The 14058-nt window shown below is 39.1% G+C and overlaps 1 protein-coding gene across 1 annotated transcript; it reads left to right on the top strand.

The window, feature by feature from the left end:
• The first annotated feature begins 2967 nt into the window (after window positions 1-2967).
• Window positions 2968-7769, top strand: LOC113333675 (fumarate hydratase 1, mitochondrial-like). Its single transcript, XM_026580100.1, has 17 exons — window positions 2968-3290; window positions 3371-3488; window positions 3593-3742; window positions 3840-3950; window positions 4107-4190; window positions 4285-4383; window positions 4569-4619; window positions 4697-4746; window positions 5150-5231; window positions 5351-5445; window positions 5522-5588; window positions 5728-5778; window positions 6000-6095; window positions 6604-6702; window positions 6806-6835; window positions 6920-6985; window positions 7352-7769. Exons 1-17 carry the CDS (start codon window positions 3139-3141, stop codon window positions 7436-7438), a joined length of 1488 nt encoding a protein of 495 aa, XP_026435885.1. The 5' UTR covers window positions 2968-3138; the 3' UTR covers window positions 7439-7769.
• The last annotated feature ends 6289 nt before the right edge of the window (window positions 7770-14058 follow it).

The following is a 14058-nucleotide window of genomic DNA, read 5'->3' on the forward strand; positions in this document are numbered from 1 at the left end:
AATTTTTGGAATCCGATGGATTTTGGATTGGATGCGGATGCAATCTTAAAAATCCGTTGGACAAACTTTTAATAGTCCACCGTATAATGGATTTATGTACTTTCTATCATCAAACTTTTAAGGCTTGAGTTTGAGATGGGAAATTAAGTCATAATATTCTCTTTTTATTCCTTAATCCGTCATTATTCAAGTCATTTTCGTTAGTTTTATTGTTTTCATTTAAAATTTTAATTATAATAGAAATTAAAAAGATGAAGCATTGGATGCGGATCGTCCATCAGTACATCCATTGGATGTAGATGTCAAATTTGAAATCCATAATCTATTGGATTGGATGCGATTAGGCAAAAAACGGCCCATACTTACCCCTAATACTCCACTAAGAAAAGCTATCTGAGAATTAGATTTTACCTTCTACAATTCTTTTACGCTTCTGAATTATTATTATTTATTTTTCTGAAACTGGACTATATACCAAATTAAACAGTACAACAAAATGGGGCTATCTTTCCTCTTAAACAGTCAGGAGGATTAAGATCCCAAACTCTATTTACATGGGATTTCCTAGCAGGTTTATCTAGAGCATCAACGCTCGATTACTTTTACGTGGAACATATTTACAATACGCCTGCTGCATCTCCGATAAACCTTTTACACAATCTTTTACATTTCTGAGTTTTACTTAGCGGTGGGCATTTAAACCGCAATCCGCAGATTTAATCGGGACCAATCGTATTTTGATGAATATCTAAAAGGTTCGCTAATGGGTTAGAGGCAGATGGGATTTTTGGAATCCAACGGATTATGGATTGAGTCCGGATACAACCTTGAAAATCCGTTGGACATCCATAACCGTTAGGTTAAGGACATCTAAAAACTTAAAGGACTAGACAAATAAAGCTCTCATGTTAAACATTGAGGAAACACTTGCTTCCTATTAGCCGAAAAAAGCCTTTTTTGAGTTTTGTGAAACGAGCGTTTTGGTGAGGACTCTTGGCAACGCGTGATTGGTATGAAAAGAATAGGAAAAAAGAAAGAAAAGGAAGTTAAATTCAATTTGGAATCCATGACGTGATAATATTTAAGTAAGGACACATGGCAACGTATGATTGGTTTAATAATTACAAACTCAAAAGGAAAACCTAATTTTACCGTGTTTGGAATTTCATAAAAGTCCAAATTCAATTTGGCAATCGAGTACCTACCATAGTGGGATTCTTTTTTCCAAATTAATATATATAGACGGTGAAAAATCCACATATTTCACACATAGTTTATGCAAAAATAAAAATAAATAAATAAAAAAAAATGCATTGATTCTCCACTCATTTAATGCATTTGCCCGGCCACCCATGATCATAAATACAACGCCACGAAGCGGGGCGAAGCCCCGCACACACCAAATCAAAAGCGCCGCGCGCACCCAAATTAAAAGTATCGCCACGGGGTGGGGAGAAGCCCCGCGCACACCAAATCGAAAATACATTGCCAAGCCCGCGCACACCATGTTAAAAGAAAAAATGCCCGATGCGTAACACGAATACAAATCTAGTTTATATAGTTTTTAGAAAATATATAAATAGTTTAAGAATTTTTAAAGTGTTTGCTTGGAGTGTTGTCCATGACACTTTTATATTTATATACATATACATAACGTGTGGGTTCTATAAGAAGTCGTCTATGTTGACCTTATTTTTTCATTATAAGTTTTAATTAAAACAAGTCCATTGGATTATTCGTACCTAATCCGTTCATCTGTGTATCCATCCGATGCAAATTCGTTGGATGTTGGATTGGATGCAGATGCAAAATTTGAAATCCGTAATCAATTGGATTGGATACGGATGAGATGAAAACCGGCCCGTACCCACCCATATTAGGGGTCGAGATTCCCTCATAAGATCTTCTCTAATTTTATAAAGTTTTACTAAGTTGTGGGCTAAGGCTGGCTCTAATGGAGACCCAAGATTCAACTTTCTTGGGTCTCCCACGTCATCAAATTCCAAGGACCAAGTTTAATGGAAATTCAAAATTCAAAGTAAAAACGCAGTTTGAAATGGCATCAGATGCCATTTGAAATGACGTTTCATTTATCAACCTTTAGATCTCCAACAAGACTAAGAAATCAACAGTCTATATGATACTAATATTTGAATTTCTATAAAGTAGTGACAAAACGCCATTTCTAATGGCGTGTGATGCTTTTTAGATACGCCATTCCTAATGGCGTGCCAGAGTTGCTTCCATCTCGCACCCAAACAAACTGAAGACAACTATGGAAATCAAGCAAATATACGACGCATAAACAGCGGTTCTGGGGGAGAAACTTGGAAAAAGGCAGAGGTTTTATAAAGATGGAGAAATCAATGACAACAATGATGATGATAAGGAGAAACAGACAACAACTAGAATCACACTAGAGGACAAGCAACCTGGAAACACTGCAGGGGAGCATAAAGGAATTGCAATGGAGTGCAATGCCCCTCAACCAAAACAATAGATGCAGAACAGGCTGAAGCATTAGGCCCATTAGATGCAGTCTTCTGGGCAAAGGAAAGAGGTTTCAAGAAGATTCATCTGGAGATTGTCAGAATGTTATCAGAGCTATCCAAGAAAATCCAACATCAATAAAGTGGACAAGAAATAATATTGTTAGATGTGTCATTTTCATCTTATCATATTTGAATATTGGACATGTAGTTATGTTAAAAGAGATGGAAACGGAGTAGCCGATTATGTGGCTAAATTTACAAAATCTCCGATAGATTTAATAGTTTGGTTATCCGAGTGGTCCGTGTGGTTCAATGAACTGATTCTAGAAGACCAAAACAGTATTGTTTCTTAAATCTTTTAATACAAGTTCTTTTCCTATTTAAAAAAAAAAGGAGAAGGGAGAAGATTGGTCCCCACTAGAGTAAGCCTAACCAAAAGTTTGTATTTCTAGAGGAACGGACCGAACGGTAAATAAGTCTTTTCCGGCCCATCACGATAACAGATTTAGAGATTATTGTTATTCTTTCGCTGACGATTCCACAGTATACTTTTCGGGCGACCTAACTTTAGTACACCGTTTCATTTTCATCTCTCTCTAAAACCCAATCTCTGTTTGATCGAGATTAGGGTTTTGAAGGATTAGAAATGGCGATGTTCAACGCCTCTCGTAGATTCTCAAGCATAACATCATCATCTTCAACAGCATCAAAACTTCAGTACTATCTCATCAGATCTTTCTCCACATCTTTCAGAGAAGAAATGGATACATTTGGTCCCATTCAAGTCCCTTCTGATAAGTTAGTATTACTAGATTTTTTTTTTTTTTTTGTAGTTTCCCTTAATCTGAAAACTCACATGAAATCTCGTTTTTGTTTAGATTATGGGGAGCACAAACGCAGAGATCGTTGCAGAATTTCGATATAGGAGGAGAACGAGAGCAGATGCCCGAACCTATAATTCGTGCGTTTGGCGTTCTTAAAAAGTGTGCTGCTAAGGTTAGTATACAAATTGTTTTTGGTTAGAACCTTCTAATACACATTTGTGATTTTGCGCTTTGTTTTTTGGTTTGGTAAGATTTCGTATGTGGTTCTTCTTTTAGGTTAATATGGAGTATGGTCTTGATCCTACTATTGGGAAAGCGATAATTCAAGCTGCTGATGAAGTTTCTCAAGGGAAACTTAATGATCATTTTCCGCTCGTGATTTGGCAAACTGGAAGCGGTACTCAAAGTAACATGAACGCCAATGAGGTTTGTATGGATAACGGATTTTGTAATGTGTTTTAAAATTAATGTATAGTTCTTAGCTGTGTAAGTGGTAGAGCTAAATCCGTAAGGTTTTCTCCAGGTAATTGCAAATAGAGCGTCTGAGATACTTGGACACAAACGTGGGGAGAAATTTGTGCATCCAAATGATCACGTCAATAGATCACAGTCATCAAATGACACATTTCCTACTGTAAGCCTTTGCCTTTCAGCTCATATATATAATTCTGTTCTGATGTTTGTTCTTTGTGTATGGTTTTGTTGCTTGTTCGCAGTTCTTGATTGTTGAAGTCCATGACTTATTTGAATCTGAATTGGTTATAACCATTGATATTGGTTCTTCGTTTAGGTCATGCATATTGCTGCTGCAGTCGAAATAAACTCAAGATTTATACCAAGCTTGAAACAGTTGCACAGTTCATTACAGTGCAAGGTTGTATGAAATTCCCTGTTATACCTTATCCTCACTTTGGTTTAAGCAATACCCTTTCGTGAACAAATTTGTATCTTTTCTATGTCTTTTTCAGTCTCTTGAATTCAGTGACATTATTAAAATTGGACGAACACACACTCAAGATGCAACACCTTTAACTCTCGGGCAAGAGTTCAGTGGCTATTCTACACAAGTAAGCTTATTTGTTTGTTAATAGTCTCCATAGTTCATATAATTTTTCAGCGTACAAATGTATGAAGTTTCGTATACGTTTGTTACAACCATATTGTTATGGTTGATGATTGGTTTTTGTATTTTGGATGCTCCAAGGGTTATTTTAGGAGCAATTCCTGACATTTGTTAATACTCGTGTTGCAGGTGAAGTACGGAATAGATCGAGTATTGTGTACTCTTCCACGGATGTATCAGGTCTGTGATCCACCTATTGTACTTACATGTCTTCTTTAATCTTCAACGCTAATGGATTTTAATTTTCCTTTGTGAAGCTTGCTCAAGGTGGTACGGCGGTAGGAACAGGATTGAATACTAAGAAAGGGTAGGTTCACTTGTCTGTTTATCCTTATTTCTCTGGACTAATATTGCCCTTCAGGGTTTTTGTTCTTATCTGCTTCTGCAATATATCGATCCACAATGCGTATATAGCATCACTTTCTTTTGAACTTCCAATGAATATTACCTGCATCAGTTAGTGGCTTATTGAATTGGCATCTGGTGCCATGTATGGAATAAATGAATAGATAATTTACTTTTTTTATACTTTCTTCTGCCTTGCCTTATAGAAGGTTTAAGTTAACGTGCAAGTTGACACTGTCTGTAATCTGTACAAACTCCTTTACATATTATCCCTTAAAAGACTGCCATTGTTTGATTATATGTATATCTTTTTTTTATTATTATTACCATAATTGCTTTGCATGTTTGACACATCTGAATTTCAGGTTTGATGTGAAAATTGCTACAGCAGTTGCAGAGGAAACCAATCTACCATTTGTTACGGCCGAGAACAAGTTTGAAGCTCTAGTAGTCTCTATGCTCTAATAGGACTCGCTTTCCTATTGGTTTCTGATTGTTATTGAATTATGACTGTTTTCTGTTTCCTTCTTGTTTTAACTTTTGCGGATTCTTGAATGCTCCACCAGGCTGCACATGATGCTTTTGTTGAAACTAGTGGAGCCTTGAACACAGTGTCTACTTCTCTTATGAAGATTGCAAATGACATACGTTTACTTGGAAGGTGTGTAAGTTTAATCGTGTATTTTACTGACAAATGTAGCACCACAGCCCGTGGCATTGACATTTGCTTATTTCAGTGGTCCACGTTGCGGTCTTGGGGAACTTATTCTACCTGAAAATGAGCCGGGCAGCAGTATCATGCCTGTATGTACTCTTTCCTTATCTGGTCTCCGTTTCATTTTTTTTTAATTATCCTTTAGGGTAAAAATGATATCAATAAAGTTGAGATTATACCTACTTACATCTAATTCCTGCTTATTTGGGATTTCTGATACTGTTACAGGGGAAGGTAAATCCTACTCAGTGTGAGGCTCTCACGATGGTCTGTGCTCAGGTGATATCTCATTTCCTATATGTTTTGTCATGTAACCATGAAGATGAAGTATGATAAGTCATCAAAAGAAGTTACTTAACTTCATGACATTTTTGTAGGATTTTTCTTGAATCATAAGAAAATGGGCACCCAAATCATGGAAGAAGTGATCATAAAATGAAGTTTATTTGTTTAACTTGCTCAGTTCAGCAGTTTTACTAATCAATGTGTGAAACTTGCAGATTATGGGAAACCATGTAGCCATTACAGTTGGTGGATCAAATGGTCATTTTGAACTCAACGTCTACAAGCCAATGATGGCTAGTGCCCTTTTACGAGTGAGTACTGCATGTCACCCTTATTATTAATAACATTTTTTAATTGAATTACTCGACAAATCCTAATAAATTAGGTAAAACATGGAAGTTTATATCTCATTCATCTTTCGTCTATCATCTTCATTGATGGGCCACCTAGGATACCTCCCTGTGTCTTATCGTATATGCTTTGCACTCGATGTTCGCAGAACTTTTTACTATGCAATCATACTGCATTGAAGTTTATAGAAGAATATACGTGTAGGCTACTATCATTACTCAAGTAGTTTCTTTGCCAATTTGGTCATATCTGTAACTAGAATTTTTTTCTAGTAGTACTTTTGTTAAGTATATCTTGCATATAGTTTAAAAATGGTACCTTTTGAAAACATTCACTCAATGAGTCTGGTTACACCAATTTATCGTGCTTTTTCTCAGTTGGGAGGTTTAATCTGTTCCTCAGCCTTCGGCATTGTTTTAGGCTATCTATCGTGTTTTCGCTGAGTTATAGCTCACTTTTTGTTGACAGTCATTAAGGTTACTGGGAGATGCATCTGTATCCTTCGAAAAGAATTGTGTAAGAGGAATTCAAGCCAATAACGAGAGAATTTCAAAATTACTGCACGAGGTAAAGTTATTAGCACATTAGAGTTTGTTCTTTCTTGTTATATGTAAACGCCCAAAAGCCGAATATCTTATTGTACTTTGTTTTTCTTTTTTTGGCCTTGCAGTCACTGATGCTTGTCACCTCTTTGAACCCTGTAAGTTGTCACATATATTGGTTTCTTTGCTGCATTGTTTTTTTCAAGTTGAAAGGTCTAATGATGAACTTGCTGCTTTTCCAGAAAATTGGTTATGATAATGCTGCCGCAGTTGCCAAGAAAGCACACAAGGAGGGCTCAACTCTGAAGGTGATCCTCTCTCTCTCTTAATATATATATATACATATACTTTGTCGAACATCAGTATTTTATGAACATTTCGAGGGTACTTGTATATTTCCTTAGCTCATATGGTCGTTATACAAATTTGAAAAATCCATGTTTGGATATCGAGCTGGCTAATCTATTTTTTCCAAATATTTGGGCATGAGCATTAAGGGGATTAAGCTAGTAGAAGTAGAAAAATGTTTGTAACACCCAATTATCTTTCTTCTGGCCACTGTTGTTCGTTTCAGGTCGTTAAGAAGCTTAAAAACTGTAGTTTGTTGCTTGATCGATCATATTCTTTATTTTCTGTCCGATATCTGAAGCTAACAAGAAGCTTTTACATTCCAGGAAGCCGCTTTAAAACTTGGTGTGCTAACAAGTGAAGAATTCGATGAGCTAGTGGTCCCTGCCAAGATGATTGGCCCCTCGGACTAAAACATGAAAAAATTTAGGATCTTTAAGACAACATTTTTCCGGCTTCCCGAGCCCATTGGCTGGAAGCTGTGTTCTCCTTCTCTCATGTGCACATCTGTCTATCATTATGAGAGAATCGATAAGAGATGCGTGGTTTAATGCGAATAAAGGGGTGATTCTAATTTACCATTGATGATGATTTTCTGCTGACATTTTCGAATTTTTGGTTCATGCAAGCCGTCTTGCGATTTGATTACCCTGAAATGAAGGGAGATTGATTGCCCTAGTAAAGGGAGCTCTTTGTAACAAGAAATGCTTGAATATTACATGACACCATTTTTTTATTGCAACACCACCAAATGTTGAAAAGCCTGGCTAAATTGGGCCTATGCCACTTATTTGGGGCCTACTGCTAGATGACAAAAAAAGGTCATTAGAACTTACTTTAACACCACCTCTTATCCAATAATTACTTAAGTACCTATTCTATCCCTGATTAACTAGCATTAATTAATCGTATTAGGTGTTAATTATGTTTTAGATGTGAGATCAACTAATGTTAAAGAGTTCTTCAAAACATCAAACAACTTAAATTTTTTGATTTTTTTTTTGCGTAAACAGTACCCAGAATCGGTTTATGTTTATGTACTTGTAAACCGATTCTGGGTATGTGTTTCCAAAGTTAACAGAGGATTTACAGAATCGGTTGACGTTGGCATATGTATAATCCGATTGTCCAAATCGGGGTTTTATGTGACATATGTAAATCGATTGTTGTCTTTTATAAGATTTTTTTTCTTCACTCATTTCATTATTGTAGGATGCATTTAGCACATGCAACAAGCCTTTAAACCCCTAGGCGATCCTAGTGGACGAGTTATAGTCTCGTGAGGGTTTACATAGAGGTCTACCCACAAAACCTACACAAAAACTTCTAAAACCATCTACCTTCGTCGGAGGAATCCGAGTCCGGTTCACGCACCATCATCATCTCCGGGGCATACTCCGGAATTTTGGAAACCATGAAGTGATAGCTTGCATTGAATGCGAATGCATCCCCCTTTTCCTCCAAGTAGCGCACTTTCACGACTTTATGCTACAAAAACACAACACAAACTTACTTAGTTAGTGGTGTTTCATTGGGAGATAAAACAACATGGATTACGTAAAATAAACCACAAAAATACTTTCAAATTGTTCAGTGGACAAGCTAAAGTGGCTAGCGTTCAAAATCCGATGTTGGATAGATAAATAAGCAAGTATCGCACTTTCGATGACTTGGTGCCTATCATTGACTTGTTGAACACTTCTTCCATTTGGATTCCCAAAATCTTGCCTATATTTGTTATGCACCTTTGTCCAAAAGGTTTCGGCATCTACCCTTACGGAGGACTGTTTTTTCATTCAAGTTTCCGCGTACCATGCTTTGGTGATGGATAAATGTTCATTTGAATGCCATTGTTGTATGTAGAGGTATGAAATGAGTAGTTGTGGAGTATATGGAGTGAGAGGGAATAAGAGCAATTTTGGGGCAAATGGGGTCCAAGGATGAGGTCTCTATATATAGAGAAAGTCCCTAACGACTATTTTTTTTTGAAAAAAATGAAATAATTTGAAATAATCGGTCTTCTCGAAGGTCTGTAAAATCCGATTGTGTTTTTGTCCACCAGGAATCGGTTTTTCTTGTGACCAACATGAACCGATTTTAAACTTTCTTCGTAAATTTGAATTTTCACCAACACTAATCGGTTTATATAGATGCATATGTGATCCGATTATATCTTGAAAAACATACAGGAAAAACAACATTTCTAAGGCATGAAGAATCAGATTATACTTACCCCACACATAAACCGATTCCTTTGTGGACCCTAGACAATCGGTTTATGTTGACATATCGAGTAGCCCGACTGTTGGCATGTTTTCAGGCAGCAGAATTATTGAGCATGCATAAACTTGTTTGATACACATAATTATAATTAAAACTTTAAGTACATTAAGTTCAACACCATGATCATCCAAAATGTAAACCTTAACCATCCCAAAAGAGTGTTAAAAACTTAAAATAAACACAAGTCTTATAGACTTGAACTTTTAATATCTAAAACTTAAAAATTTAAAGAGCAGGAGCACTAGCATCAGCAGCAGCACCACCGGGAGCATTTGAAGCACCACCACCAGCACCAGCATCAAGAGCAACAACTTCTGATTCATCCATGGCTTGATATTGAGCCATTTCTTCCCACATACCTTCCAAATATCCATGGCGATCCCTCTCAGCTGAAATCATGTATCTCCTTCTCCTAGTAAACCTCATGACCTCATAAAGCTCTTCCAGTGCAAGCTTATCTATCAGTGCGAGGGCTTGTTCAAGACGGGTCTCATGCCCAAAAGCAAACTTATAGAGGCTTCTTTCTGGCACTGGTTCTGGTTCCCTAAGAATATCCTCCAACGTGAGCTCTCGAGTGTAAAACGTTAGGTGTCCAAAGTCCATATCTAGATTAATAAAAAAAAAAAGCTAGTGAACAATCAGTACATAATTAAACATATGTAATCCGATTCTAGCTACAAAAACATACTGGAATGTCAAACATTTTTAATCGGTTTATGTGATACATATATAAAAACCGATTATGAAAAGGTATTTAAAGAGACAATTCCGAAATCGTTAAACTAAAAAGCATATAAAACCCGATTGTGGAATCGCAGGGTTGAAAAAAAAATAGTACCCAGAATCGGATGATATTCGTGCACTTAAAAACCGATTCTGGTGGTGTCTTTTCATTTTTCGTTTCTAAACCTAGAACCGGTTGATGTGAATCATCATATAAACCGATTACTATGCATGCTCTTCATGGCCTAAGAACAAAACCCAGAATCGGTTTATTCGATATGTCAACATAAACCGATTCTGGGTGTAATCAGAGATTTGGGTTTTCAAAAATCGAAAATTTGAACATGTAAATCAATGAGGAAATGAGAAAACTACAACGGGTTGATGGAGATTTACCTTTTTCTTGGTTGGATTGAATACCGTTGGAGAAGAGGATCAAAAAGAAAATTGATTATGGTTTTGAGAATTTGGAAAGATTAGGATGAAAACAGAAAGTTTTTTAGGTTTAGGTTTTTTATGCTTTTGGGTTTACTGAAAATGGAAATATTATTATTTCTATGAGTAGTTTTAGGAATTCATTTGAGGGTAAATTAGTATTTTGAGAAGTTTGGTAGCCCATAACAATTTGATAGAGTGGGAAGGGAAATTTGATATGCCCCAAATAAGTGGCATAGGCCCCAATTTATCCATGTTGAAAAGCTTCTTTGAGAACTTTCTTGAGAATCGAACGACTCACTTTGCACGTCTTTTATGATAGATAATATAAGATGGATTGAAAATAACATTTTGACGGACTACACCTAGAATATGAATATTATCCATCCTTCTATGTCTGTACGACTCCTCTCTCTGTACGACTCCTTCTCTCTCTTTTATGCCTGAATCCTTCTCTGTCTAGCTGTTTTACCTCTTTTTCTGGCACCTAACGACTATTTTATGCCGTCTTTATGCCAGAATGCACATGAGCAACCTCACCTGATCTCTTTCTCCGAGAATATGGAAGCACTAGAAGAAAAGGAAATTCTACAATCTCTAAAGGAAGAAAACTGGAAATCACAGTGCATACCACCAAAGTCTTCAATAACTAGAGTTGATGGTGGTTTTTAGCTTATGGTTAAAATCGTAAAACCATACATCTGATATGACGTCACTATGACCACTAGCGCATTTATTGAATCAATCAGCATGCCTACGTAAGAATTACCAGGGTACCTTTTTTTTATACATGTGTCATGTTCCACGGCAGAACCCTTAGCATTGACCGAAATCATTTATACAAAACCCTAATTCTCATGCCACCATGCCAATGGAAAACCATGCCAGCCATGTCTCTGCGCCAAGGCATGCCAACCAAGCCAGCCGCACCACCGTGCCAATGGAAAACCATGCCAGCCACGTCTCCACGCCACGGCATACCAACCATGCCAGCCGCACCACCGTGCCAATGGCAAACCATGCTAGCTACGTCTCCGCGCCAAGGCATGCCAACCATGCCAGCCGCAACACATGTGCAAATGGCATGTCGTGCCAGCCACATCTTTGCGTCAAGGCATGCCAACCATGCCAGCCGCGCCACCGTACCAATGGAAAACCATGCCAGCCGCGCCATCGTGCCAATGGAAAACCATGCCAGCCGTGTTTCCATGCCAAATCCATGCCGACCCCGCTACATGCCGCTGGCTGCCAAAACGAAGGGTTGCAACAATCGACAGCCACCCTTCCATCTGAGATGCAGATCTTAGCCGTCCAAGGTCACCAGCTAACGCATGGTAACCTTTGACCCAACGCCAAGCCTCAATTTTGGCCCCGCCCAAACTAATGCCAAACCCTAGTTTTTGGCCGCACCTAACTATGACAAAATCCTAGCTTGGTCACGCCTAAACCGTGCCAAAACCATGCCGGCCACGCCTTCATGCCGCTGGCTGCCAAAAAAAAGGGTTGCAATGATCAACGACCACCCTTCCATCTGAGATGCAGATCTTAGCCGTCCAAGGTCGCCATCCTACGCGTTGTAACCTTTGGCCCAACGTTAAGTCCCAATTTTTGCCGCGCCCAAACTAATGCCAAACCCTAGTTTTTGGCCGCGCCTAACTATGGCAAAATCCTAGCTTGGTCACGCCTAAACCGTGCCAAAGCCATGTCGTCCACGCCTTCATGCCGCTGGCTGCCAAAACGAAGGGTTGCAACGATCAACGACCACCCTTCCATCTGAGATGCAGATCTTAGCCGTCCAAGGTCTCCAGCCTACGCGTGGTAACCTTTGGCCCAACGTCAAGCCCCAATTTTGGTCCAAACTAATGCCAAACCCTATTTTTTGGTCGCGCCTAACTATGCCAAAATCCTAGCTTGGTCACGCCTAAACCGTGCCAAAGCCATTCCGGCCACGCCTTCATGCCGCTGGCTGCTAACGATCAACGACCACCCTTCCATCTGAGATGCAGATCTTAGCCGTCCAAGGTCGCCAGCCTACGCGTGGTAACCTTTGGCCCAACGCCAAGCCATAATTTTGTCCGCGCCCAAACTAATGCCAAACCCTAGTTTTTGGACGCGCCTAACTATGCCAAAATGCTAGCTTGGCCACGGCTCCATGCCAAAACCATGCAGGCCCGCTACATGTCGCTGGCTGCCAAAACGAAGGGTTGCAACAATCGACGGCCACCCTTCCATCTAAAATGCAGATCTTAGCCGTCCAAGACTACCAGCTAACGCATGCCAACCTTTGGCCCGACGCCAAGCCCTAATTTTGGTCGCGCCCAAACAATGTCAAAACCCTAGTTTTTGGCCGCGCCTAAACTATGCCAAAATCCTAGCTTAGCCATGCATAAACATGTTAAAGCAATGATGGCCATGCCGCTGGCTACCAAACGAAGGGTTGAATCAACGACTACCCTTCCTCTCAAGATGCAAAATTTCGACCGTCGAAGGTAACCACCGAGCGGAAAGTCTCCCAAGCTCAACTTGCCAAACAGCAGTAGCATGCTACATGTTTTCCACGAAAACACTTGAGACATCAACACATGTCACGAACTGGGGGATGCTCATTGGGGTATTGGTTTGGCGGTTTACAGCGTGCCGCGTATACTACGCCCGTTACAAGACAGTGTCACAAGGATGAGGCGGTTAGTAAATACAGAGAGTAATGGTGAAATGCTTTCCTTCATTATGGAACATCAATTCCAGGTTTTACCGGTTACCACCTCCTCCCATTTACTCATCCGTTTTCCATTTCTTACGAGACCAGAGTACGTTTCACTTCGACTTGTATAAATAGGTCTTACCTATTTCCACCAAAAAATAAGTTTTGGTCAGGAGCATACAACACTCATAAAACATTTTGTTAGCTTTCCCATCTGTTAGCTTACACTTTCTGATACAAGTCAAACAACTACTCTTCCAGAACCAACTATTCTGGTCTCAAGGCTCTCTTCGCGTCCCTTTCCAAAACCAACTCTTCTCCTCCTCTTTGTGACCGAAGCAAGTCTGGAACGGTCATTTCTTTGTTTAGGTCGGATTTGTATAGATTGATCTCTCGAATCTAAAGTACTCCCTTACAGTACATTGTTTAGGGTTTAGACTCGTTTCTCAGCCACTCACACGAAATCAACATAAACCGTTTTCACCCTCAAACAATTGGCGATCACGGTGGGAGATTGATCTTTCGGTTACAATGTCAATTTTCGACCATCGATCTCATGCTTCGATCCAGACATCAAGACGGTAGAAGCAAACGACCTCTCAGGGATCGACGACTCAGTTACCAGACGACCTCATTACCAGTCATGACACGATAAGGGATGACTGGGGACTTCCCAGAGGTTATAAGCAAATGATCCTCCCAAGGATCGACGACTCGGTTATCAGGTGACTTAGTAACGACTGGGGACTTTCCACAATGACAACGGTGCTTCCCACAAAGCTCGGACTTGCACCCGGAAGATTCGTTTTTCATTAGGAGATCCGAAAAACCGAGTAAGTCTTGCCTAGACAAAATACATGGTTTACTACTTCAAGTTTTCACGAGAATAAT

This window comes from Papaver somniferum, unplaced genomic scaffold (genome assembly GCF_003573695.1).
Source record: "Papaver somniferum cultivar HN1 unplaced genomic scaffold, ASM357369v1 unplaced-scaffold_133, whole genome shotgun sequence".
In the NCBI taxonomy this organism is placed as follows: Eukaryota; Viridiplantae; Streptophyta; class Magnoliopsida; order Ranunculales; family Papaveraceae; genus Papaver; species Papaver somniferum.

Bases quoted from the DNA above. Each gene is read 5' to 3' on its own strand.
- LOC113333675 (XM_026580100.1), top strand. From the start codon at position 3,139: ATGGCGATGTTCAACGCCTCTCGTAGATTCTCAAGCATAACATCATCA. The intron at 4,747-5,149 runs GTAGGTTCACTT...TCTGAATTTCAG, and splicing joins GGATTGAATACTAAGAAAGG to GTTTGATGTGAAAATTGCTA. The intron at 5,779-5,999 runs GTGATATCTCAT...TGAAACTTGCAG, and splicing joins TCACGATGGTCTGTGCTCAG to ATTATGGGAAACCATGTAGC.